Source organism: Macaca mulatta, chromosome 10, assembly GCF_049350105.2.
Source record: "Macaca mulatta isolate MMU2019108-1 chromosome 10, T2T-MMU8v2.0, whole genome shotgun sequence".
In the NCBI taxonomy this organism is placed as follows: domain Eukaryota; kingdom Metazoa; phylum Chordata; class Mammalia; order Primates; family Cercopithecidae; genus Macaca; species Macaca mulatta.
The window spans coordinates 84,249,805-84,276,283 of NC_133415.1; the positions used below are offsets into that span (position 1 = coordinate 84,249,805).

The 26,479-nt window shown below is 41.0% G+C and overlaps 1 protein-coding gene and 1 pseudogene across 1 annotated transcript; one reads left to right on the plus strand and one right to left on the minus strand.

The window, feature by feature from the left end:
* Window positions 1–8,669: 8,669 nt before the first annotated feature.
* Window positions 8,670–11,024, minus strand: DEFB122 (beta defensin 122). The gene is made up of 2 exons (NM_001034196.1): window positions 10,956–11,024; window positions 8,670–8,821 (listed from the first exon to the last, which is right to left on the minus strand). Exons 1-2 carry the CDS (start codon window positions 11,011–11,013, stop codon window positions 8,670–8,672), a joined length of 210 nt encoding a protein of 69 aa, NP_001029368.1. The 5' UTR covers window positions 11,014–11,024.
* Window positions 11,025–20,085: 9,061 nt separating this feature from the next.
* On the plus strand, window positions 20,086–23,983 carry LOC100423520 (regulator of nonsense transcripts 3B-like; annotated as a pseudogene).
* Window positions 23,984–26,479: the final 2,496 nt, after the last annotated feature.

The window sequence follows — 26,479 nt, forward strand, 5'->3', positions numbered from 1 at the left end:
TATGTGATGACATGAATGAGCCTTGAGGGCATTATGCTAAGTGAAATAAACCAGTCACCGAAAGACAAATGCCGCATTATTCCAGTTACATGAGGTGTCTAAAACAGTCAAACTTATATCAACAAAGAGTGGCATGATGATTGTTAGGAGCTGGGAAGTGAGGGAAATTAGGAATTACTAATCAATGAGCAGAAAGTTTCTGTTAAACAAGATGAATAAGTTCTAGATCCCAGGTGCAGTAGCTCATACCTGTAATCCCAGCACTTTGGGAGGCTGAGACAGGAGGATCCCTTGAGGCCAGGAGTTCAAACCAGCTTAAGCAACATAGCAAGACCTTGTTTCTATTAAAAATAAAAAATTAGCTGGGCATAGTGGCATGCATTTGTAGTCCCAGCTACTCAGGGAAAGTGGGGAGGTGGTGCTGAGATGGGAGAGGATCTCTTGAGTCTAAAACTTGGAGGCTGCAGTGAGCCGTGATTGTGCCACTGCACTCCAGCCTGGGTGACAGAGTGAGACCCTGTCTCGAAAAATTTTTTTAAATGTTTAAAGTTTTAGAAATCTGCTGTATTACATTGTACCTAGAGTCAATAATAATGAACACAAAAAAAATTGTTAAAACAGATCTCAACACGTTAAGTGTTCTTACTACAATAAAACAAAATCTTTGAAAAACTCAGAAAGCCAGAATATTTGAAGAACAGTTTTTTTGTTGTTGTTGTTGTTTTCTTGGAAACAGAGTCTCGCTCTATCCCCCAGGCTGGAGTGCAGTGGTACGATCTCAGCCCACTGTAACCTCCACCTCCCAGGTTCAAGCGATTCTCATGCCTCAGCCTCCTGAGTAGGTGGGATCACAGGCACCAGCCACCATGCCTGGCTAATTTTTTTTTTTTATTAGAGACAGAGTTTCACAATGAACAGTTTCACGATGAACAGTCTTAATGACTACCAAATATATCATCACAGTGGTCAGGCAGAATGGCCATATACATAAAAATACTGCAAAGTGGGCTATGTCTAATCAAAATAAATATATATATATATATTACAGTAGAACAGAGCATGGGAACAACCACCCAAGGGCCAGGGCATTCAGGGAGGGGTTCATGGAGGACCTTCCCCTTCCCCAAGGCTTGAAGGAGAATAGGTTTCAGAGAAATGGTGGAGAAGGAGAGGGTGTAAAAGAGTACTCCAGGCAAGGGAGCAGTGTGAACTGAGGAGTGGTGGCAGGAACACTTGCAAACCATCTGGAAATAACGAAGATACTGCCTTCCTGCAGCTGCCAGCTCCTGTACCATATAATGTGGGAAATTGCATAGAAATAAGATTTTTATAGTCTTTGAATGCAAATGTAAAATACTTAGACTTGGTTCTCAGGTCAAAATCAGGGAACTGAGGGAAGTTGAAAAGGCAGAGATCTGAGCCCTTCTTCCCACTTTTTTTTGTTTGTTTGTTTGTTTTTAGACAGAGTCTAAAGAGTGGCATGATGATTGTTAGGAGCTGGGGAGTGAGGGAAATTAGGAATTACTAACCAATGAGCAGAAAGTTTCTGTTAAACAAGATGAATAAGTTCTGGAGGCCAGGTGCAGTAGCTCACACCTGTAATCCCAGCACTTTGGGAGCACGATCTCGGCTCACTGCAACCTCCACCTCCAGGGTTCAAGCAATTCTCCTGCCTCAGCATCCCAAGTATCTGGGACTACAGGTGTGCGCCACCATGCCCAGTTAATTTTTGTGTTTTTAGTAGAGACGGGGTTCCACCGTGTTAGCCAGGCTGGTCTCGAACACCTGACCTCAAGTGATTCACCCACTTCGGCCTCCCAAAGGCCTATTATAGGCATGAGCCACTGCGCCCAGCATTCTTCCCACTTTAAACTGAGCAGCTCCATTTTTATCTGTTTGATACATTGAGTTTCATGTAAGTTTTTGGTTTTAAAAAGTTTTCTCCTTTAAAAATTTATTTGAAAAACCTTGGTTTTGGAAATACAGAGCCATTTTTTCTTTAAGATTTTGAGCATAGAGTCTCAGAATTCAGACCTTAGAAGTTGTTGCATCTGATATGTATGAAAAGCAAGAATGCCCTCTAAACAACCCTTGCCTTCTCTCTTAAAGCTCTTCCAGCAATGGAAAAATCAATACATGTCAAGATAATGCATTCCATCACTGGACCCCTCTAATTTTTAGGAGATTATGTCAATTAAGCCAGAATTTACCTTTCTGTAACATCTACCTATTATTCCTAATTCTGACCTTTAACAGTTCCAGAGAATAAGTCCAAAAACAATTCCATGTCAAATGCTTGAAGACAGCTATCATGGTCCTATTTGGTCTTTTTTTTTTCTAGGCTCATTATCCAAGTTTCCTCTCCCTACAAAGTAGAGCAGCATATTCTCTTATACTGGTGAGGCCTCTCAGTATACGCTGTTTATCTGAATCCTCTCCCTTTCTTAAAGCAGGGAGACTGATCTCAAGCAAAAACCTGAAAGGGGGTGTTTTAAGAAGGATAAGGCCAGTAGCTTGTGTATATAGGCCTCCCTTCACATTAGAAAAGAAAGAAGAAGGCCGGGTGCAGTGGCTCACACCTGTAATCCTAGCACTTTGGGAGACCGAAGCAGGCAGATCACTTGAGGTCAGGAGTTCAAGACCAGCCTGGGCAACATGGTGAAACACCGTCTGTACTAACAATATAAAAATTAGCCAGGCGTGGTGGTGCGTGCCTGTAATCTCAGGTACTCGGGATGCTGAGGCAGAAGAATTGCTTGAACCCGGGAGGTAGAGGTTGCAGTGAGCCAAGGTCACACCCTTGTACTCCAGCCTGGACAACACAGCCAGACTCTGTCTCAAAAAGAAAGAAAGAAGAAAAATGAGTAATGATAAAAACTTAGAAATTAAAAGTACAAAGATGAAATTTCCAGAAATTATAATAAAATGACAGAGATAAAATAAAAGCAGTAGAGAAAATATAAGAAAACCAGTGAATCAATCAAGGAGTCCAACATTTGAAAAATAAGCAGACCACAAATAGGGAACAGGAAAAACAAAGACCAGGAAATTATCAAAGAAATAAGTAAAGGAAGATTGTCCTAAAATTGAAAGACATGAGTTTGCAGGTTGGCAGGGCTCACCGAGTGCTCAGAAAAATTGATTTCAGTAATCCTACATGAAATTTAGGCACAACAGCCAGGGGCGGTGACTCATGCCTGTAATCCCAGCACTTTGGGAGGCTGAGGCGGGCCGATCACCTGAGGTCAGGAGTTCAAGACCAACCTGGCCAACATGGTGAGACCCCGTCTCTACTAAAAATACAAAAATTAGCCAGACTTGGTGGCAGATGTCTGTAATCCCAGCTACTCGGGAGGCTGAGGCAGGAGAATTGCTTAAATCCCAAAGAAGGAGGTTGCAGTGAGCCGAGATCATGCCATTGCACTACAGCCTGGGCGACAAGAGCAAAACTCCGTCTCAAAAAAAGGATAAGAATAAATTTAGGCACATCAATATGAAACGTCAAAACCCTAGAGAGAAGACCTTAAGAGCTTTCAGAGAGAAATAACAGGCCACAGACAAAGAGAAGAACCCTAATGGCTTCGGATTCTCCACAGTAAAGAGGTAGGAGGCAGGACTCAACTCTAGATAGAAGACTGGCTGAAACACCAAAAGCACCTTTTCATAAGACTCACCCACCAATGTCATGACAGTTTACCATTGCCATGGCAACACCCGGAAGTTACCACCCCTTTTCTAAAAATTCCTAGATAACCCATCCCTTAATTTGCATGGAATTAAAAATGGATATAAATATGACTGCAGAGGTGCCCCTGAGCTGCTACTCTCAACACACTGCCTGTGGGGTAGCCCTGTTCTGCAGGAGCCCACACCGAGCTGTAACGCTGCCACCACCTCCATAAAACTGGTTTCTTCTACCACCGCTCACTCTTGAATTCCTTCCTAAGAATTTGCCCAACATGGGTAACACTAGATATTGGAAAAGACAATGAGGCAATGCCTTCGAAAGTCTAAAGTAAAATAATTTCCAATTTGGAGTGACCAACCAAACCACTAACCAAGTATAAGGATAGTACATTGAAGTCAGACATTTTCAGGAAGCTCTCAGGAGGTGCTCTGTCCAAATAAGAGTAAATCAAGAAAGATCTAGGATCCAAAAAGCAAGGCATTGATCTCAGGAGAAAGTCGAAAAGAATCCACAGGATGACACAAATAGAGATCTAGGATAACATCAGGTCACCAGGTGTAACATCAACCAGTTCAGAGTGAAGCAGGTCTGAATGCCCAAGGAGAAAAGTCTCCAGGAAGACAAAATTGATAAAATACCTAAAGGTTCTGAACATATTCAGAGCAGATGGCAGACAGCTAAATCTTCATTTTCCATAGCAGAAATCCAATGGAAAGTGCTTAAAACTAAAACATTAAGAAGTAACCATATAAGCATATTGGTAAATAATGACGGAAGACATGGAAGTGAAATCCAAAGGAAAAAAACAAAAGATGTGAAAGTAGTTTTTTGAAAAGCAAGAAATGAGGAAAGGGAGACAGATGACTCCTATATTTTATTATAGTCTTATGTGATACTATTATATACTATTATAGTCTCTTATTCAAAGTCAATTTTTAAAACTATGTGGATGTATGGTTTTGATAAACATTTAAACTAAATATGAAAATTAAAATAACAAATACAGAGAGAAAGCAATGGAGTAAAAATTAGACCTGTGGATAAAGTTAATTTTCCTGCTTAACTGCTCAACTTCTGTAACAATCCCAGAAATTAAGACCCCTTTGTTTTTGTTTTTGTTTTGAGACGGAGTCTCGCTCTGTCACCCAGGCTGGAGTGCAGTGGCACAATCTTGGCTCACTGCAACCTCTGCCTTCCAGGTTTGCACCATTCTCCTGCCTCAGCCTCCCAAGTAGCTGGGACTACAGACGCCCGCCACCACGCCTGGCTAATTTTTTTTTTTTTTTTTTTTTTTTTTTTTTTTTAGTAGAGACGGGGTTTCACTGTGTTAGCCAGGATGGTCTCAATCTCCTGACCTCATGATCTGCCCACCTCAGCCTCCCAAAGTGCTGGGATTACAGACGTGAGCCACCGTGCCCAACCTAAGACCCCTTTGTAACACTATCCACTCCCAGATTTTCATTTAAGAAATTCAAATAAATACAATAGACATTTCCATTTATATCAGCAATGGTCTAGGAGCAAGGAGTTATTTGCAAGCTTATATCTTCTACCGTCTCCTTTGGGTCGTGTATACTAGTATTTAATTCCAGTACCTCCTCTTGTTAGTTATATGAGTATCATAGCATTAGGTAAATTACTTCACCAATCTGACCCTTGGTTTCCCCATTCATAAATAAAAGTGATGACAATAACTACTTATTGGATTGATTGAAAGGATTCAATGAGTAATGAACTATCTTAAAAAGATATTTAAAAACAGGCCAGGCATGGTGGCTCACGCCTGTAATCCCAGCACTTTGGATCACCTGAGGTCAGGAGTTTGAGACCAGCCTGAACAACATGGTGAAACCCTGTCTCTACTAAAAAAAAAAAGCAAAATAATTAGCGGGGCATGGTGGCGGGAGCCTGTAATCCCAGCTACTTGGGAGGCTGAGGCAGGAGAACCACTTGAACTTGGGAGGTGGAGGTTGCAGTGAGCCAAGATCATGCCATTGCATTCCAGCCTGGGTGATGAGCGAAACTCCGTCTCAAAAAAAAAAACAAAAAGATATTTAAAAGCAATCCCACTTACAATAGCATCAAAAAATAAGGAATTTAGTAAAGTTGCAGGATAGTAATAAAAACAGCATGGTACTGGCATAAAAACAGACACACAGACCAATGGGACTGAATAGAGAGTCCAGAGATAAATCCATGCATTTACAGTCAATTGATTTTCAACAATGGTGCCAAGAACACACAAAAGGGAAAGGATATCTCTTCAATAAATGATGTTGCAACAACTGGATATCCACATGCAGAAGAATGAAGTTAGACCCTTATCTCACACCATATACAAAAATCAACTCAAAATGGATATAAGACTTAAACATAAGACCTGAAACAGTGAAACTACTAGAAGAAAACAAGGAGAAAAATCTCCATGACATTCGTCTGAGCAATGATATTTTGGATATGATCCCAACAGCACAAGCAACAAAGGAAAAAATAGACAAATGGGATTACATCAAACTAAAAAGCTTCTGCACAGTCAAGGAAATCAACAGAGTGAGGAGACAACCTACAGAATGGAAGAAAATATTTGCAATTCAAACATCTGATAAGACGTTAATATCCAAAATATATAAGGAAACTCATATAACTCAACAATTAGAAAATAAATAACTTGATTTTAAAATAGGCAAAGGACCTGAATAGACATTTCTTAAAAGAAGACATATGAATGTCCCACCAGTATATGAAAAAAAATCATCAACATCACAAATCATCAGGGAAATGCAAATTAAAGCCACAGGATATCATTTTACACCTGTTAGAATGGCTATTATCAAAAAGATGATAGATAACAAGTGTTGGCGAGGATATGAAGAAAAAAGAACACTGGCATACTATTGGTAGGAATGTAAATTAGTGCAGCCATTAAGGAAAACCGTATGAAAGTTCCTCAAAAAAATAAAAATATAATTACTATATGAATCCTGGGTTGATATAGTTTGACTCTGTGTCGCCACCCAAATCTCATCTTGAATTGTAATCCCCACATGTCAAGGGAAGGACTTGGTGGGAGGTGACTGGATTGTGGGGGCAGTTTCCCCCATGCTGTTCTCGTGATAATGAGTGAGTTCGCACACGATCTGATGGTTTTTGAAAGTGTTTGGCAGTCCCCCGGTGACCTCTCTCTTAACTGCTGCCATGGAAGATGTGCCTTGCTTCCCCTTCACCTTCTGCCGTGATTGTAAGCTTCCTGAGGCCTCTCCAGCCATGCAGAACTGTGAGTCAATTAAACCTCTTTTGTTTATAAATTACCGAGTCTCAGGTATTTCTTTATAGCACAGTGAGAACAGACAAATACATGGGTAGATATCCAAAGGAAATGAATTCAGTATGTTGAAGGAATACCTGCACTCCCACGCTCATTGCAGTATTATTCATACTAGCCAAGATACGGAATCAACCTAAATGCCTGTTTATGGATGGATGGATAAAGAAAATATAGTATATTATACAATGAAGTATTATTCAGCCATAAAAAAAGAAAATCCTGCCATTTATGATAACACAGATGAACCTAGAGGACATTATCTTAAGGGAAATAAGCCAATTACCAAATGACAAATAATGCATGATCTCACTTATATGTAGAATCTAAAAACGTTGAATTTGCAGACACAGATAATAAAATGATGGTTTCCAGGGGCTGAGAGATGTGGGAAATGAGGAGATGTTAGTCAAAGGATACAAACTTTCCGTTATAAGATGAGTAAGTGCTGGAGATCAACTGTTACGCATGGTGATTGTCTGGGATCATTTGTGCTGCTGTAGCAAAATACCTGAGGCTGAATGACTTATAAAGAAGAGAAATTTATCTCTCACAATTCTGGAAACTGGGAAGCCCAAGATCACGGCTCGTGAGGGCCCAGTTTCTCTGGTTCCAAGATGGTTCCTTGTTGCATTATCTCCCAGAAGGTAGGAACGCTGCGTCCTCACATGGGGGAAAGGGACACACGGGGTGAAAAGGGGCAAACTCCTTCTGTCAAGCCCTTTTAAAAGCTCACCGAATTCCTTTCATGAGGGTGGAGCCCTCCTGACCCAATCACCTCCTAAAGATCATACCTCTTAATACTGTTGCATTGGGCATTGTGTTTCAACATGAATTTTGGAGGGAATAAAAATGTCCAAACCACACTAGTGACTACAGTTAACAATACTATACAGTATACTTGAGAGTTACTAAGACAGTAGATCTTAAGTGTTTCAACACACTGTAAAAAAAAAAAAAATTGGTAACCATGTGAGGTGATGGATGCATTAATTAACTTGACTGTGATAATCATTTCACAATGTATTTGCATATCAAATCATCATGTTGCATACCTTAAATATACATAATTTGTATTTATCAGTTATACCTCAATAAAACCACTTAAAAAATTAAGGAATAGATGAGATTTCCTTTTTCATAAAAAAGGAAAAGCTCTGCGTGTGGTGGCTCCCGCCTATAATCCCAGCACTTCGAGAGACGGAGGCAGGAGGAAAGGTTGAGGCCAGAAGTTTGAGACCAGTGTGGGCAACAAAGCAAGACTTCATCTCTACAAAGAAAACAAAATTAGCCAGGCATTAGTCCCAGCTATTCCGGAGGCTGAGTCAGGAGGACTGCTTGAGCCCAGGAGTTCAAGACTGCTGTGATTCATGATCATGCTACTACACTCCAGCCTGGGTGACAGACTGAGACTCCATCACTAAAACAAAAATAAATAAATAAAAAGGAAAGTAACCAAAATACCTAGCACATAGTAGGTCCAGTTTCCTCTCATGTATATACAACTTTACCCACACATTTTCTGCTTGAGCTTGATTAGGTATACTAAGAGACAAACACAGAAGTCAGCCAAAGATGTTTTAATAAAGCTCAGGAATCTACTGACATCAGAGTCAGGGCAAGTTTATCTTCATTTTCGTGGCCTCAGACTTTAAAGCACTAATTCTTTGTACGCTGTGGTAAATGTGGTTGGTCCTTGGGCTTCAAACAGCACAATTTACCACTCATGCAGAAAACATAGACCTTTTCGTTCTTCAGGCATTCGTCACGGCAGGAGCCACGAAAATTCCAACATTTTTCAATGCTGCCTACTGCAAAAAGAAAAAAGAAAGGACCTGATATCAGTTATGAGCAGAAATGGGTCCTGGATTGAAAAGACTAACAGAGGGCCAGACAGAAGAAGGGGGGCTGTAGAAGAAGGAGGCATTCCCTCTAGATATCTAGGGTGGTGTTATAGTCTATCACCATATTGAAACTCAGGAAATATCCAGTGAAACCCATGAGCCCTTTCTAAAGAATCTACTAGAAAAAGAGCTGTAGACAAGCAAATGAGAGGAGCATTGATACAGAACTAAATATTAAATATAAAGATACTTGTAGAACCAAAATGAGGATTTTAAAAGAGGGAGTGAAGTACGTAATGGCTATATGTTCTGACAATATAAATACAGTACAACATAAAAATAAGAGAATAATGGTGACAGCATATGCAGACATCTTAACTAGTTTGGGTAATCATGACATTATGGTAGGATTGATATTATTTTACTACGACTATTGTATATGTAATGAGAGATCAATCAAATGAGTAATCATGGGATATTCTAATTCTATCATCCTCTGTGACCTTGAGAACCAGAATTCTCAGTATAGAAAAGAAAATACTGATGTATATAAAAGTTGATTCTGAATTTGAGTTCTGAATTTGAATTGAAAATGCCAATATGAACTCACAAGTATTTTATATTTAAATAGATAAAATAAATAGATGATTGACAGATGGATAAATAGACTGAAATTTTTCCAGCTCTGGTCACTAAGAAAGTTTAGAAACAATGACTAACTAGTAGAAATTAGTATCCCTAGTACCCATGTTGTAATCTTAAAATACTATCTCCCCGTAAACTTTTTTTTAAAAAACAGGACTTCTTGGAGATATGGTGGATTCCAGTTATTGGGCAGTAAATTACAAGATGATCTTGAAACATTCTGTAGTACCAGATACCAAGAAAGCCATCAAAGACTGATAGGGATATATCTAAAAGACTAATGAGCCAAATTAAAGAGACTCTTATTGGCCAAGATTAGGACAATTTGTACTTCTATAGCGATAATAATTGTAATAGATTGAACTCATTGCTTAGAATCATCAGTTCAAAATAAATAATATTTAAGAAAACCTAATGGCTCAACCTCAGAGGCTGATAGAAAGCTAATTCATTATCTCTCAAACTGATTAAGCAAAGATAAACTCAAGCATTTATCCTGCCTTCCTCTCTGAACTCTCTAAACCCCGAGGTAACCAAATAGATGAGGGAAAATGCCTCTTTGATAAGGAATTCAGCTTATAAATGAAGGTTCTTCCCAACATATCTGTATGGTTCACCCCTCACTTCCTTCGAGTCTTCATTTGAATGTCACCTTCTCAGTGAGGCATTTCCTTAATACCCCTTTTTAAGCTCCAAACTCACATCCCCTGATACTTGCTATCCCCTGCTTACCCTGCTCATTCCCTCCTCCAATAGAATCATAAGCTCCAAGAAGATGGAGATTTTGTTTGTTTGTTTGGTTGGTTGGTTGGTTGGTTGATTCATTGCTCTATCTCCAGCACCTGTGCCTGGCACACGGAATCCACTCAACAATATTTACTGAACGAACGAGTTATTTAACTAAGCAATGACATGTCCACTATCCCCTAAATCCAGCTGCCATCCTGAGAAGAAGAAGGGGGCAGGATGAAAGCAGAAATGCTGAAAGACTGAACATTTTAAAGCAGAATGAGCTAATCTGAGAGGCTCTTTTAAATCAAAAAAGATGAATACAATTGTCTTCTGAAGTTACGTACATCCCTGTGCCCTAACTCTCACTTTTCCTACCAGCAGGATGGGAAACATTCAAACGAATTACAGAAAATTTAAAAAGCTACGTTTGTTTTACATCAAAATTTCAGGGTCTCCAATGTTGATCCCTCGACCTAATTTATTATTTTAAATTGAGAAAGGAATAAACTGAAACTCATAGGCACCAAGTAGATTGCTGGGGGCATTACAGAACTTGAAAATGGTGAGTCATGTTCTAAACCAGGATCTGGAGACTCTTTCCTCTTCCTCCAGACAATTAATATTTCACATTGCTCCCTGTCAGCCCATCCTCCCAGGCTCTGGTGTGCCCTGACCAAGACTCACTGTCTACTCCCAGACCCTCCCCTGAAGAGGTTTAGGTTACCTGCAGTGACTTGGAAGAAGAGCAGCAGCACAGCCAAAGTTACCAAAAAAGGCTTCATGACTTCAAGTAGCCCACAGAGTAGTCTCAGCTCTGGTGAAGTGGCAGGAAATGGAGGCGAGCTCAGGACTCTCTGCTGCCTCTAATCAGTTGGGAATTGTGTCACTCACACGTGCCATTAGCTGCCCACGGGTACAGTTCGCTCTAGGACAGCCTGTCTTTTTCATGCTCAGCCACCATCCCAACACCCCCGCACCCAGTGTGGCCCCCACACCCCGAGCTCACACACCTCCCTTTGTCCACCATCATCTTTTAGGGACCAGCAAGAATAAATCATACAACACCCAGAAGGATACTTTTTAAAATATATGTCAGCCCTTGTTATAACTCAGGTTAAAAATCCTCCAAGACTCCACATCACAACTAGAAAAAAAAAATCCAGTCTTTACTATGCCCTACAAAGTCCCATATTCTCCGGTTTAGAAATCCACCATTATCATGGTTCTCATGTAAATTAAGCAAGCTCCTTTTTTCAAATGCAATTCCCAGTTTGAGAGCTGAGGAGTAAAGAAGAAAGGACGATCATTCGTATCTTAGGAGAATGTGTCTATTGGATTATTTCCTATCTAAGAGAGGAAGCCCCAGTGCCTAAAATCCTCAGTTTCAGGAAGCATTTTGGCATGGAAGGTGAGAGAAGACAAGCTGAAATATTCAGCTCCTTGTCCTGGCTGTGCCAGTTAGTGGCTGTGTGACCTTGGGAGAGTCGCTTCCCCTCTCTGGGCTTTAATCTCACCAATGAGCAGATTGGGGCAGATGGGCTGTAGGGATCAACTCAATCCTCATATACTATGGTTCTTTAGGTGCTGAAAAGGCACAAAAAATGGAATGCCTAGAACACTAGGTTTTCATCCCCCACCTAGGCAACACTCATTGGGTTTACAACTTAAGATTCTCAGGGCTGCCCTCATCAGACTCCAATTCTCTTTACACACTGGGATCAGAGGCCTCTTTCCCCTGATACCTACACCCAATATGCTATATGGTCCTTGCAAAACACAGCCCTTCTTTGGGCCTGCTTCTTGTGTAGTCAAAGCACTAAACTTTGCTCTGGTTATCATAAAAGCTTATTATTCTCCCTAGAGCCCTTCAAGGGCATCACACCAGGCTGTTTTAGACATGAGAACCATTAGATACTGATGAAAGAGCAGGGAAGACCTTGTTCTGTCTGTGTACCTCTGGCACATCTCAGACATCACAACCTGTTCATGGTGGACCAAAACTCCTTAGGCATCAAAGGGCCAAATCTCATCAGGAATTAAAAACAATAACAACAAATTAAAGTGACATCAAGCTATCATTCTTCACCTATCAGATTGACAAGAAGCTCTTTTTTTATAATGATAATCCCAGAGTTTCATAGGATCAAGGACTTAGTTTCTCAACAAATGGCTATCCTTGTCTTTTCACTTTTGCCCAGAATACAATGTCCAGAACAAACGGTAGGGTTCATCTGTGGGATCCTGAATAGGAAGCCTCAGGATACCACAGGAAGAGTCTCAGGAGCTGGCTCTCCCATGTCTGTGGCAAAGGCCAGCCTACCTATCAGTGAGTCCTTTGGGTTTATTGTCATCTTAGGTGCTACAGGGGCTGTCACGCCTTCCCCCAGTTCATGTGTGGCCCCTGGCAGATCCTACCTTTGACAACACCAGCACTTTCAACTAGGATGTGGTGGAGACCCAGATAAAGGTACCCCAGCCTGGATATGCTTCTGGACAAAGTGTAGATGGTCCCTCAGTGCCATTCCCATCGGTAGCCCAGAATCTCTCCTTCCAGTTGGTTTCATAGAATCTTGACGCTGTCCAGACCACAAAGATATTCAGCCTTAGGGGTTCCTATGTTGTCCAGAGTATGATAGGGGCCTGCTTTGTTGCATCAGTCAACATTAACTCTTAATGTATCTTTTTCCAATATTTATTCAAGACTTAAAGATGCAACAGAAATGCCTTTTTCCCAATGACTTATTTGACTGTAGTTGGAGATGAGGTTAGATGGGATGGGACACCCAATACATTTTGTTTCTTTTTCACTGCTCAGAGGTAAACTCAGTGTCCAAAAAGAGGCAAGAGAATGCATTAAGAATCTGCCTGCCTAAATAGCCTATGGTAGATTTTTCTTTCCTCAGAAATAGGGAAAGAGCAAGGGTATAGGTGTTTCTATTTGAACAGAAACAACAACACTCTTGTTCATTGCATCGTGAGCATCTAAAGATATACTAATGCCTTTGTCATAATAAATTTGTTACCATGAAGTGTTAGTTTCCTAACACTGCCATAACAAAAGTATACTTGCCATAACAAATTTAATGGCTTAAAGTAATAAAAAAAAAATTATCTCACAGTTCTGGAGGTCAGAAGTCCAAAATCAAAGTGTTGGCAGTGTTGCTTCCTCTTTAGGGCACAGAGGGAAAAACTGTTCCATGCTTCTCTCCTAGTCCATGGTGATTGCTAATGATCATGGTGATTGCTAATGATCATTGGCTTGTAGCGGCGTAACTCCAGTCTCTGCTTCTGTGGTCATACAGCATTCTCCCTGTGTGTCTCTGTCCAAATTTCTCTTTTTTTTCCTTTTTTTTTGAGACAGGGTCTCACTCTGTTGCCCAGGCTGTAGTGCAGTGGTGAGATCTCAGCTCACTGCAACCTCCACCTCCAGAGTTCAAACAATTCTGTCTCAGCCTCCCAAGTAGCTGGGATTACAGGCACCTGCCACCACACCCGGCTAATTTTTGTATTTTTAGTAGAGACGGGGTTTCACGCTGTTGACCAGGCTGGTCTCAGACTCCTGACCTCAAATGATCCACCCGCCTCGGCCTCCCAAAGTGTTGGGATTACAGGCGTGAGCCACTACGCTCGGCTGAAATTTCTTTTTTCTTATAAGGACACCAGCCACTGGATTAGAGCTTCACCCTTATCCAGCATGACTTCATCTTAACTTCACTACATCTGCAAATATCCTATTTCCAGATAAGTCACATTCATAGGCACTTGGTGTTAGGACTAGAACATATATTTTGGGAAAGACACAATTCAACCCACAACAGATTTTTTTTTATTCTTATTATGAGTGAAACTGAACATGTTTTCATATGTTTAACGCCCTTTTTTACCTTTTTTTGTGGACTGTCTATTCGTATTTTTGTCTGTGTTTAAATAATTTTTAGTAATATCTTCTTCTTCATTTTATTTTTTGTTCCCTGTTTCTAGAATTCTTATTTTTCAGATATTGGGCTCTCTGGACTGATTCTCTAATTTTATATATTTTCTCTCCTGATTTCCATCCATTTGGCTTTTTTCCTTTAGCTTCTCAAAAATTTTTATCAAATTTGTCTTCCAGCTTTTCTATTAATCTTTATTTTCCATTTTCTGCTATTATATTTTTATTTCTAAGAGTTCTTATTTATTCCCTTACTTTTCCTTTTTATAGTATCCTATTCTTGTTTCATGGTGGTAGCATCATCTCTAAGTTCTCTTGAGGCTTTTAATAATGTTTTCCTCTCTGCATAATCTATTTCCTGTAACTTTTTGTTGATTGGATGGTTGATCTGTTTTACATAAGACGTTTGCCTCTCATCAATGATCATATGGCTAATGATCCTTAATTATGTACTTATATATAAAAGTGGGCCACTGCAAAGCTTATTAGAAACTCAATGAATGATTTTGTTCTGTTTGGTTTTGGTATCTAATTTTCATAATAGATACTTTAGTAGCAATATTTGTGGTTCCTTTGTTTGTTTGTTTTGTTTTGCTTTGCTTTTTGAGACAGAGTCTCACTGTCACCCAGGCTGGAGTACAGTGGTACAATCTTGGCTCACTGCAACCTCCATCTCCCAGGTTCAAGTGATTCTCCTGCCTCAGCCTCTTGAGTAGCTGAAATTATAGTTGTCCGCCATTATGCCCGGCTAATTTTTGTATTTTTAGTAGCGACAGAGTTTTGCCATTGTGGCCAGGCTGGTCTCAAACTCCTTGCCTCAAGTAATCTGCTGGCCTCGGCCTCCCAAAATGCTGGAATTACAGGCATAAGTCACTGCACCTGGCAGATATTTTAATTTTTAAGAATGAGAGATTAAAATGCTGATTAAGCACATGAATGGGGCTTACCAATTGTGACATTGACAGTAGGGTGATTTGACTGGGTCATTTAGTGGAGAAATGCCGGTGTCAGTTTTTTTAGACTCTTTTCTACTTCTCTACTAATCTCCTGCTGGGAATTCTGAGAGTTAAGTGGAGAATGAAGCCTGGGGGCTAAATAGTTTCTCAGCAACCAATATACATGCTTCAGCTAATCCTCCCATTTTCTGCTTACTAAGTTTATCTTCAGTTATGCTTGGAATCCGCAAGTTCAGAGGGCCTGTTTCACCCTTGCTATAGAAAAGCTTGAAGTCTTTTTTTCAGGATTGGGGTAGTATAGTATTAAGTACAGAGTGATGGCTGGCTGCATGAAAAGGAGAAGGAATAGAGTATCTAAGGATTTGATTCTTAAATACTATTTCAACCAAACCTCCTTATTTTAACTCCTCCACATTTCCCCCTATTTCCAGATGTTTATGGTGCCACTAGATTCTGAGCTCTTATTTATTTTGTGGTTTAAATTGGGTTGGTCCTTTGTTTTCCCCACTTCCAGCTTTAATTCAGTTTTCTTTAGACTGCTTACTCATTTCCAGCTCATCCAGCTGCCTTCTAGCTTCTAAATTGTTGTGTCCTCTATTATCTCCTCATATTTATTGGTTTATGACTTTTAAAAAAATGTTGCTATAGTTGCTGTCGCTTAAGTGAGGTTTGGGGAGTGAATAACTAAAAATATTTGTATTCAATCCACTGTTTTTACCCAAAAGTCAATGATGTGCTTTTATAAATTGTATTTTATTTTAATTTCTGATGTTTAAAAATGCTATTGGCCGGGCACGGTGGCTCACGCCTGTAATCCCAGCACTTTGGGAGGCCGAGGTGGGTGGATCACCAGGTCAGGAGATCGAGACCATCCTGGCTAACACGACGAAACCCCGACGAAACCCCGTCTCTACTAAAAATACAAAAAAAAAAAAAATTAGCCGGGCGTGGTGGCAGGCGCCTGTAGTCCCAGCTACTCAGGAGGCTGAGGCAGGAGAATGGCATGAACCCAGGAGGCAGAGCTTGCAGTGAACCGAGATCAGGCCACTGCACTCCAGCCTGGGAGACAGAGCAAGACTCCATCTCAAATAAATAAATAAATAAATAAATAAATAAATAAATAAATAAAGCTATTAACGACTGAACTCAGTGGCTCATGCCTGTAATCCCAGCACTTTGGGAGGCCGAGAAAAATTAGCCGGGCGTGGTGGTGGTGGGCACCTGTAATCCCAGCTATTCAGGAGGCTGAGGCAGGAGAATCACTTGAACCTGGGAGGCAAAGGTTGCAGTGAGCCAAGATCACAGCACTGCACTCCAGCCTAGGCGACAGAGTGGAACTCTGTCTCAAGAAAAATTAAATTAAATTAAATTAAAATTTTAAATGCTATTAACATTGTTTTTTATTTTTAACCAGAAAGTATTAATTTGGCAAATTATATTAACTGATTTTCTAATTTTTTTCTTTTTTTTAATTTATTTTTTATTATTATTATACTTTAAGTTCTAGGGTACATGTGCATAACGTGCAGGTTTGTTACATATGTATACTTGTGCCATGTTGCTGTGCTGCACCCATCAACTCGTCAGCACTCATCAACTCGTCATTTACATCAGGTATAACTCCCAATGCAATCCCTCCCCCCTCCTCCCTCCCCATGATAGGCCCCGGTGTGTGATGTTCCCCTTCCCGAGTCCAAGTGATCTCATTGTTCAGTTCCCACCTATGAGTGAGAACATGTGGTGTTTGGTTTTCTGTTCTTGTGATAGTTTGCTAAGAATGATGGTTTCCAGCTGCATCCATGTCCCTACAAAGGACACAAACTCATCCTTTTTTATGGCTGCATAGTATTCCATGGTGTATATGTGCCACATTTTCTTAATCCAGTCTGTCACTGATGGACATTTGGGTTGATTCCAAGTCTTTGCTATTGTGAATAGTGCCACAATAAACATACGTGTGCATGTGTCTTTATAGCAGCATGATTTATAATCCTTTGGGTATATATTTTCAACTGAGGTACTGGGTTCATCTCACTAGGCAGTGCCGGACAATCGGTGCTGGTCAGCTGCTGCAGCCCGACCAGCGAGAGCTGAAGCAGGGCGAGGCATCGCCTCACCTGGGAAGTGCAAGGGGAAAGGGAATCCCTTTTCCTAGCCAGGGGAACTGAGACACAGAACTGATTTTCTAATTTTAAATCCAACTTGCATTCCTAGGATAAACCCAACTTAGTCACAAAGTATTGACATTTTACATATTTCTGGACTTGCTGTGCCAGTGTTCCATCTAAGATTTCCACATCTATGTTTCTAAGAGAGATTGGCTTTCCTAATTCTGTACTATCCAGGTTTTAGTCAGGTTATGCTGGCCTCATAAAATGAGTGGGGAAATACTCCTTTTCTTTTTTTTTTTTTAAGCATTATTTATACAAATGTATGTTATTGTTTTAAACAGAACAAAATAAGAGGCAGAAAATATTTGCATATAACAAATCCTAGCTTATAAATGTAGTTTTTTAGCAGTGATGTCTCTAATCATCATTCGGGGATTTTTTTTTTTTTTTCCCTTCACTCTGTCTTGAGCACTGATATTGGAGAAGAGCATATCTGGCAAAAAGTGTATACCAGTGTCTCAAACCACTGGAAGGACCGGGAGAGCAAATATGATTTTTCTTAGGGGAAATACTCCTTTTCATCTTCTCTGGGAAAATTTGTGTGAACTGGAATTTTTGTTATTATTATTTATTATTTGTCCCACGAACGTTTGGTAGAACTTGTGGGTAAGCTATCTGGGACTGGGACTTTCACTCTTGACCAAGATGGAGTGACAGGGACTATATTGATCTTTCCACCTGAAACAACTAAACAATCAGGCAGAAAATATAAATTGATACTTTCTAAAACATTAGACATTGAGGAATGGAGGACAGTGTTTCTTGAGATATGATAAATAAACAATGCAAGCCCTGTGAGTGCCCCACCTTATTGCCTTGAGAGAAACTTCAGACCATAAAACAGGAAGACAGAAAAAGTAACGTTTTTGTGTTTCTTTTTTTCTCCTTTCTTAATCTTATATTTGAAATTTTTTTCTCATTCCACTTTTCCCTTCTGCTATTTTAAAAGTTATGCCTTCTATTTATATACCTAATGGTGTGTTTTTCAAATCTTTTTGACCATGACACAATATATTTTACATAGTGATCAAGATATGTATGATGATATATATATGACATAGAAATCATAATATATTAGATATACATATATTGAATTATTATTATTGAATTCAATTATCAATTGATTGAATCAAAACTTCTTTTTTTTTTTTTTTTTTTTTTGAGACGGAGTCTGGCTCTGTTGCCCAGGCTGGAGTGCAGTGGCCGGATCTCAGCTCACTGCAAGCCCCGCCTCCCGGGTTCACGCCATTCTCCTGCCTCAGCCTCCCGAGTAGCTGGGAGTACAGGCACCCGCCACCTCGCCCGGCTAATTTTTTTTTGTATTTTAGTAGAGACGGGGTTTCACCGTGCTAGCCAGGATGGTCTCGATCTCCTGAACTCGTGATCCGCCCGTCTCGGCCTCCCAAAGTGCTGGGATTACAGGCTTGAGCCACCGCGCCCGGCTTGAATCAAAACTTCTATGAGACAGTAGTTGCTTTTACTGAAAGCAATATCCTCTTGTCTATTTTATCCTACTCTATCCTGTTTATCACTTTCTAAAATGATTTCATAACTGCCATGAAAAGACTCTAGGAGTCTTTCCCCTTATCCCTGCCTCCTGTTACTTACACATTTGAGATCTCCTTCCCTTGAGTGTAGGTAGGACCTGTGACTTGCTGTTAACCAACAGAATACAGGTGGTAAAGGGGATGGAATGTAATATCTGTGATTACATTGCATAAGATTATAATCTATCTTGCTAGAAGTCCCTCTCCCTTGCTGACATTGATGAAGCAAGTGACCATGTTAGGGAGGCACACATGACAAGAAACAGAGGACACTCCCAGCCAATATCTGGCAAGAAACTGAGACCCTGGGTCTTACAACCTATAATGACTTGCAGGCTGCCAACAACCACATGAGCATAGAAACATATCCTTCCCCAGTTGAGTCTCAGATGAGATTGCAGCCCTCAACAACACCTTGACTGCAGTCTTGTGAGACCCTAAAATAGAAGACTTGGCTAACTGGGTGACTTCTGACCCACAGAAACTGTGAAATAATAAATATATGTTATTTTAAGTGGCTACACTTATGAAAATTTGGAATAATACAATGATTCTTTAATTGGTTGTCACTCCTCATTTGTTTAAAAAAAAAAAAAGCTCTCTTTATGGGTATGTTAAATACTTTAGCACACATAATTAACTTGCCATTGTTTAAAGTTAATGACTTGAAATGGGCTGAGTAATATGTCTGAGTAAGTTTCTAATGTACCTAACCTCCCACAGATAACAACTATAAACTCTCAATAAAATACAAAACAAATTACTTGAAGGAACTGTTCACAGAACAAAAGCAGACAGATTCAAAAAGGGAGCTGACACTTGAAAGGAGGTAGCATGGGGTAAGTCTGCCACTTTTTTCAGCTTTTAGTCTCAGAGCAGGCCACAGTTGGCACCATATAAGACAGCTAAAACTCACAGAAAACCTTCAGTCTTTATGGCCTAAAAAACAGAGGACAGAGTTTGAAACCACCACAGACATTGCAAAGTAAGGGGGGAATCCCAAAAAGAGTCAGAAAAAGGGAACCACAATTTCTGTGTATAAACTTTGACCAAATCTCTGGCTGACCCCTGAATCTCATAAACACAGAGCAGACCTCATGCAGTCCAGCTAAGAATAAAAGACCCGAACTAAAGTTTGAGCTGCTACCCAAGAGACAGAGTTTGCAGTTGCAGTCCAACCAAATTAACTGAATGCCAAAAATGTAAGCATTCTTTGAGGAAATATGAGAGAATTCAAAGTTTCCATAACATGGCTTTCATAATATCTAAGTTACAATCCAAAATTACTCAGTATACAAAGAAAGAGAAAAAGGTGACCCATTCTCAAGAGAAAAACAACCAAGATCAACCTCAAGATGACTCAAAGGTTAGAATTAGCAGACCAGGATTTTAAAATAGCTATTATAACCTTGCTGTTTGACATAAATAAAAACGTGTTCACAGTGAATCTCAGCAGAGAAACAAACTATTTTAAAAACAGGCCAGAGCAGTGGTTCATGCCTGTGATCCCAGCACTTTGGGAGGCTGAGGTCAAGAGTTCGAGACCAGCCTCCCAACATAGCAAAACCGCATCTCTACTAAAAATACAAAAATTAGCTGGGCATGGTGGCTTACTCCTATAATCCCAGCTGCTCAGGAGGCTGAGGCAGGAGAATCACTTGAACCTAGGAGGCAGAGGTTGCAGAGAGCCCAGATGGTGCCACTGCACTCCAGCCTGGGCAACAAGAGCGAAACTCCATCGAGAGAGAGAGAAGAAAGAAAAGAAAAAAAGAGAAGAGAAAAGAAGAGAAAAAAGAAAAGAAAACTTTGTAGCCTGAGTTGAAAATGGTTCTTTTCAAGGTCTCTGTGTTTTTTCTACCAGGCACATCAAGTAATTTAAATTAAGTCCTTAACTAAGGATTTGGGGCCGAGTGCAGTGGCTCACACCTGTAATCCCAGCACCTTGGGAGGCTGAGGCGGGTGGATCACTTGAGGTCAGGAGTTTGAGACCAGCCTGGCAAACATGATGAAATCCCATATCTACTAAAAATACAAAAATTAGCCGGGTGTGGTGGCGCATGCCTTTAGTCCCAGCTACTCAGGAGACTGAGGCAGGAGAATCACTTGAACCTGGGAGGTGGAGGTCACAGTGAGCCAAGGCCTCACCATTGGACACCAGCCTGGGTGACAGAGTAAGACTCCGTCACAAAAAAAAGAAAAAAAAAAAAAAAAAAGGAGTGCCGTTCCAGCTGAGCTGCTGCCACAAGGAAGGTATCTGTGGCCATAAAGGAAGAAAAGGAGCATAGGCCTAAGGAGAAGTGAGTAACCCTGCTAACCATTAACCCCCTGTACCACACCCCCCAAGACCATAGGCAGTGGAGGTGGGACTTCAGGGGACAGTTCCAAGGGAACTGGATAAGCAGGATCACAACAAAGAGAAGAAAGAGGCACTGAGCAAGGTGGTAATTCGAAGATCACCTCCCACATTGACCAAGGAGCAGCTTCAGGAATGCTGCGGGAAGTCAGGGACCCTGAATGGAGGGACCGGCTGAAGCTGCAGCAAAAAAACATAAATTGTGAAGATTTCATGGACATTTATTAATTAATACTTTTATAATTTCTTAGTAATTAATACTTTTATAATTTCTTACACCAGTCTTTACTGCAATCTCTGAACATAAATTGTGAAGATTTCATGGACATTTATCAATTCCCCAATCAATACTCCTGTGATTTCCTATGCCTGTCTTTAATCTCTTAATCCCGTCATCTTCATAAGCTGAGGATGAAGGTCACTTCAGGACCCTGTCATGATTGTGTTAACTGCACAAGTTGTTTGTAGAGCATGTGTATTTGAACAATATGAAACCTGGGCACCTTAAGAACAGGATAACAGCGATTTTCAGGGAACAAGGGAGATAACTTTAAAGTGTGACTGCCTGTGGGCCGGGCAGAACAGAGCCATATTTCTCTTATTAACAAAAACGGGTAAGATAAATATCCCTGAATTCTTTCCCCAGTAAGGAATATTAATAATTAACAGCCCTGGGAAAAGAATGCATTCCCAGAGGAGGCCTCTGAGTGGCCGCTCTGGGGGTGCCTGCCTTATGCAGATGTAAATAGGGATGAAACACGCCCTAGTCTCCTGCAGCAACCCCAGGCTTGCTAGGATTAGGAAATTCCAGCCTGGCAAATTCCAGTCAGACTGGTTCTCTGCTCTTGAACCTTGTTTATCAATGACAATGTGTGCACAGCTGGACATGGAAGTTCATTAGTGATTCTAGTTTCGCCCTGACCTTGTGATCTCACCATGACCTCCTGCCTTGTGATCTTTTGCTGCCCTTGAAGCATGTGATCTCTGTGACCCACACCCTATTCGTACACTCCCTCCCTTTTGAAAATTGCTAATAAAAACTTGCTGGTTTTACAGCTCAGGGGGCATCACGGAACCTGCCAACATGTGATGTCTCCCTCGGACACCCAGCTTTAAAATTTCTCTCTTTTGTACTCTTCTCATACCAGCCAACACTTGCGAAAATAGAAAAGAACCCATGTGAAATATCAGGGGTCGAATTTCCCCCAATACAGGAACATCTTCAACCTGTGCCTGAGCATGATTATTTTGAGTTTTTTTCAAATGATACTAGCTCATATCCTATGCCAGAGCATACATCAACTTTAAAAACCAAGAGGACATTATTTTTTTCAGGGATTGCTTTGATGGTTATGTATTCCTTGACAATAAAGATCAGGAATATCCTGCTATTGTAGAATTTGCACCTTTTCAAAAACCTACAAAAAAGAAGACTAAGAAAAGAGATACCAAAGATGGGACTATTGATGATGATCCAGAATATAGAAAGTTTTTGAAAGTTGTGCCGCAGATAATGAGAAAATAACATCTACTCCAGAGACACTGCTAGAGGAAATAGAAGCAAAACATAGAGAATTAATAGCTAAAAAGACAACCCCACTTCTGAGCTTCCTGAAAAACAAGCAGAGAATGAGAGAAGAAAAGAGAAAAGAAGAAGGCAAGAAATAGAAAGAAAAAGACAACGAGAAGAGAGGAGGAAATGGAAAGAAGAGAACTGAAAAAGAAAAGATATAGAAAAGCTAAAGAAGATAGACAGAATTTAAGAAAGGGACAAGTTAAAAGATGAACCAAAGATTAAGCTACTCAAGAAGCCAGAAAAAGGAGGTGGAAAAGAATTGGACAAAAGAGACAAAGCCAAGAAACTGGACAAAGAGAATCTGAATGATGAAAGAACCAGAGGACAAAGTTGTACATTGCCCAAGCGTTCTGATAGCGAATTTAAAGATGAAATGCCAGGGCTGGGCGAGGTGGCTCCTGCCTGTAATCCCAGAACTTTGGGAGGCCAGTGTGGGCGGATCACTTAAGGTCAGAAGTTCGAGACCAGCCTGGCCAACATGGTAAAACCCTGTCTCTACTAAAAATACAAAAATTAGCCAGGCATGGTGGCGGGCACCTGTAATCCCAGCTACTTGGGAGGCTGAGGCAAGAAAATTACTTGAACCCAGGAGGCAGAGGTTGCAGAGTGAGCCGAGATTGCACCACTGCACCACAGAGCAAGACTCTGTCACAAATAAATAAATAAATAGATAGATAAGAAAAGCCAAAGAGACCTGAAGATGAGAGCAGCAGAGACTACAGGGAGGGGGGACGGGATTATGAATGAGATCAGGGCGCATACTTTGAGAGAGAGAGGCTGAAGCGGTAAGAGGAAGAGTGCCGTAGGCAGAAGGAGCGCTATGAGAAAGAGAAGACTTTTAAGAGAAAAGAAGAAATGAAAAAAGAGAAAGAAGTACTTCGGGATAAAGGAAAGAAGGCTGAAAGTGCAGAATCAATAGGCAGTTCAGAAAAAAACTGAAAAGAAAGAAGTGGTCAAGAGAGATTGCATAAGAAACAAGGATCCAGCGATGTAGCTTTACCAACCAGGAGCTTGAAGCTGAAATCAACTCTCTGCCCTGATGACAGCACCGAGTCTGGAAATTCAGCAATAGAAAAAAAGCAGGAAGGTGATATTAGCCATAGAAAAGAAGGAGGAGAGGAGTGATAAGTCCAGATGGCCTTAGGTGTCCTGACTGTCTAGGCAGCCAAAGAGCGCATGTTAAGCAATCGGGAAGTTCCTTCAGGGCAAAGGAATAGAGAGAAAGGGGATCGCTGTACTGGTGGGGTACACTGCAGAGGAGTAACTTTTATATCAAAGCAGGAACCTGATTGGAGGTTCAGAATTGAAAGTATAATTTCATTGTTTCTGCAGTTTCTACAAATTAACTTTAAAGTGTCAGAAAAAGGTGATGGCGAGGACATGCACTGCAATTCGCAGAGGAAAATGTCAAGTGAGGACTCCGTTACGTATCACATGAGAGGAAAATAAGAGCTGGTTCTAAAATCAAAAGCCGTTGTTCATCCTGAATTGAATTTTCTTAATTTGGGTGGAACAGAGTCGTTTTGAAGTCTTATTCTGATCTAGTTCTATTGCATTGTTGATGATAACTGTTGACTTTATGTAGTGTAGAAGCAACAAGCATGTCCTTTTAGTACAAGTACAGTGAAGGGTAGAACAAACTTTCATTGATGCAAAAATTTAAATAGTCATGTTACTTCTGTATCCAGTGTCCTAAAGTTTTAAGATTAGTTCTAGTTTTGTGTTTGCTTACATGAGCTTAGCATAAAGAATATTTTAACCATCTCATTTTGTCTTCAGCATTTTTTCTATTAAGAGGTAAAATGCAGGCCTTGTCAGCATTTTTTCTATTAAGAGGTAAAATGTAGGCCTTGTTTGACTCTTGACAATCCAGTGCATGTTTGATCTTAGATCTCATGATCTGAGTGCATCTCTTCTCCAGGAAGGAAAGTGCACCAATGTCTGTTCCTGTTAAATAGCAACTTTTAGGGCTGGGCACGGTGGCTCACGCCTGTAATCCCAGCACTTTGTGAGGCCTAGGTGGGAGGATCACCTGAAGTCGGAGTTCGAGACCAGCCTGACCAATATGAAGAAAACCTGTCTCTATTTTTAGTAGCTGGGTAAAATTAAAATTAGCTGGGTATGGTGGCACATGCCTGTAATCCTAGCTACTCAGGAGGCTGAGGCAGGAGAATCACTTGAACCTGGGAGGCAGAGGTTGCGGTGAGCCGAGATGGTGCCATTGCCCTCCAGCCTGGGCAACAAGAGCAAAACTCCATCTAAAATAAATAAATAAATAAATAAATAAATAAATAAATAGCAACTTTTAGTTTTAGCTTGTTTTGTTTTGATGTCAATAAATAGTAACAGCATTCAAAAATAAATAAATAAATAAAAGGGCAGGTGCGGTGACTCACACCTATAATCCTAGCACTTTGGGAGGCCAAAGCAGGCAGATCACCTGAGGTCAGAAGTTCAACACCAGCCTGGCCAACATGGCAAAACCCCGTCTCTACAAAAAAAATACACAAATTAGCCAGGCATGGTGGCGCATGCCTATGATCACAGCTACTCAGAAGGCTGAGGCAGGAGAATCGCTTGAACCCAGGAGGCAGAGGTTTCAGTGAGCCGAGATGGCACCACTGCACTCCAGACTGGGCGACAGAGCGACACTCCGTCTCAAAAAAAAAAGATTTGGGCATCATCTAGGTAGTGTGAATTTTGTCCGCAAGCCCATGTGAGGGTTTAATTATATTTACAAGTACTTTCCCCATCTCCATTCAGTGTTGAGACTCAAGATAGGCCATTTTCTCTATGATTCTCTCAGTGGGGCATGTATCCTTATTTCTAATTCACCTTCACACTGATGTCATAGCCCTTTGAAGTCAAAGATTTACACAGAGGGGACTCCACTAAAGATTCCCCAATTTAGCTTTCTTTTCTACTAGTTGCATCACTTAATATTATAAAAACCAAGTAGAGCATGGGTTAAGTTGCTATAATTTAAAAAAAAATCAAAATACAATGAGAAGAGAAGTCTCACTCTGTCGCCCAGTCTGGAGTGCAGTGGAGTGATCTCGGCTCACTGCAGCCTTCCCAGGTTCAAGCGATTCTCCTTTGTCAGCCTCCCGAGTAGCTGGGATTAGGCGTGCACCACCACGCCTGGCTAATTTTTGTATTTTTAGTAGAGACGGGGTTTCACCATGTTGGCCAGGCTGGTCTCGAACTCCTGACCTCAAGTGATCCGCCCACCTTGGCCTCCCAAACTGCTGGGATTACAGGCATGAGCCACCGTGCCCCACCAAGAATGAGTTTTCAAAACCCGAGTTCAGAAGAGGGATTCTGAGAGGTTGGTTCTTAGATCTCTGAGGAAGGGGAAGGATGGCCCTAGGGCAGGTCCACCGCATGTTAGAACCCAGCAGGGGGCTGTGACAGACAGGCTGGTGCTGGGAACTTCATCTCCCTCTTCCCGGACCTTCTGGAGCTGGTGTTTGTGGCGCCTCCTGCTGGTCACTGGGTTCAGGCAGTTTGGAGCTGGCTGGAAGGATGGGAGGTATTAAAGTCTTGGGCCCTGGACCTTGTTGGCTGATCTCTCCCTGCTGACCTAAATGACAAGGGGAGGCGTGTCCAGTCAGAGTGTGAGGGCTGTACCCGTGGGCAGCTGAGGGAGCGTGAGCCACAGGCCAGGCACTCCCCCTCTCCCATTAGCTCAGCCGTGGCATCGGACTTGCAGCT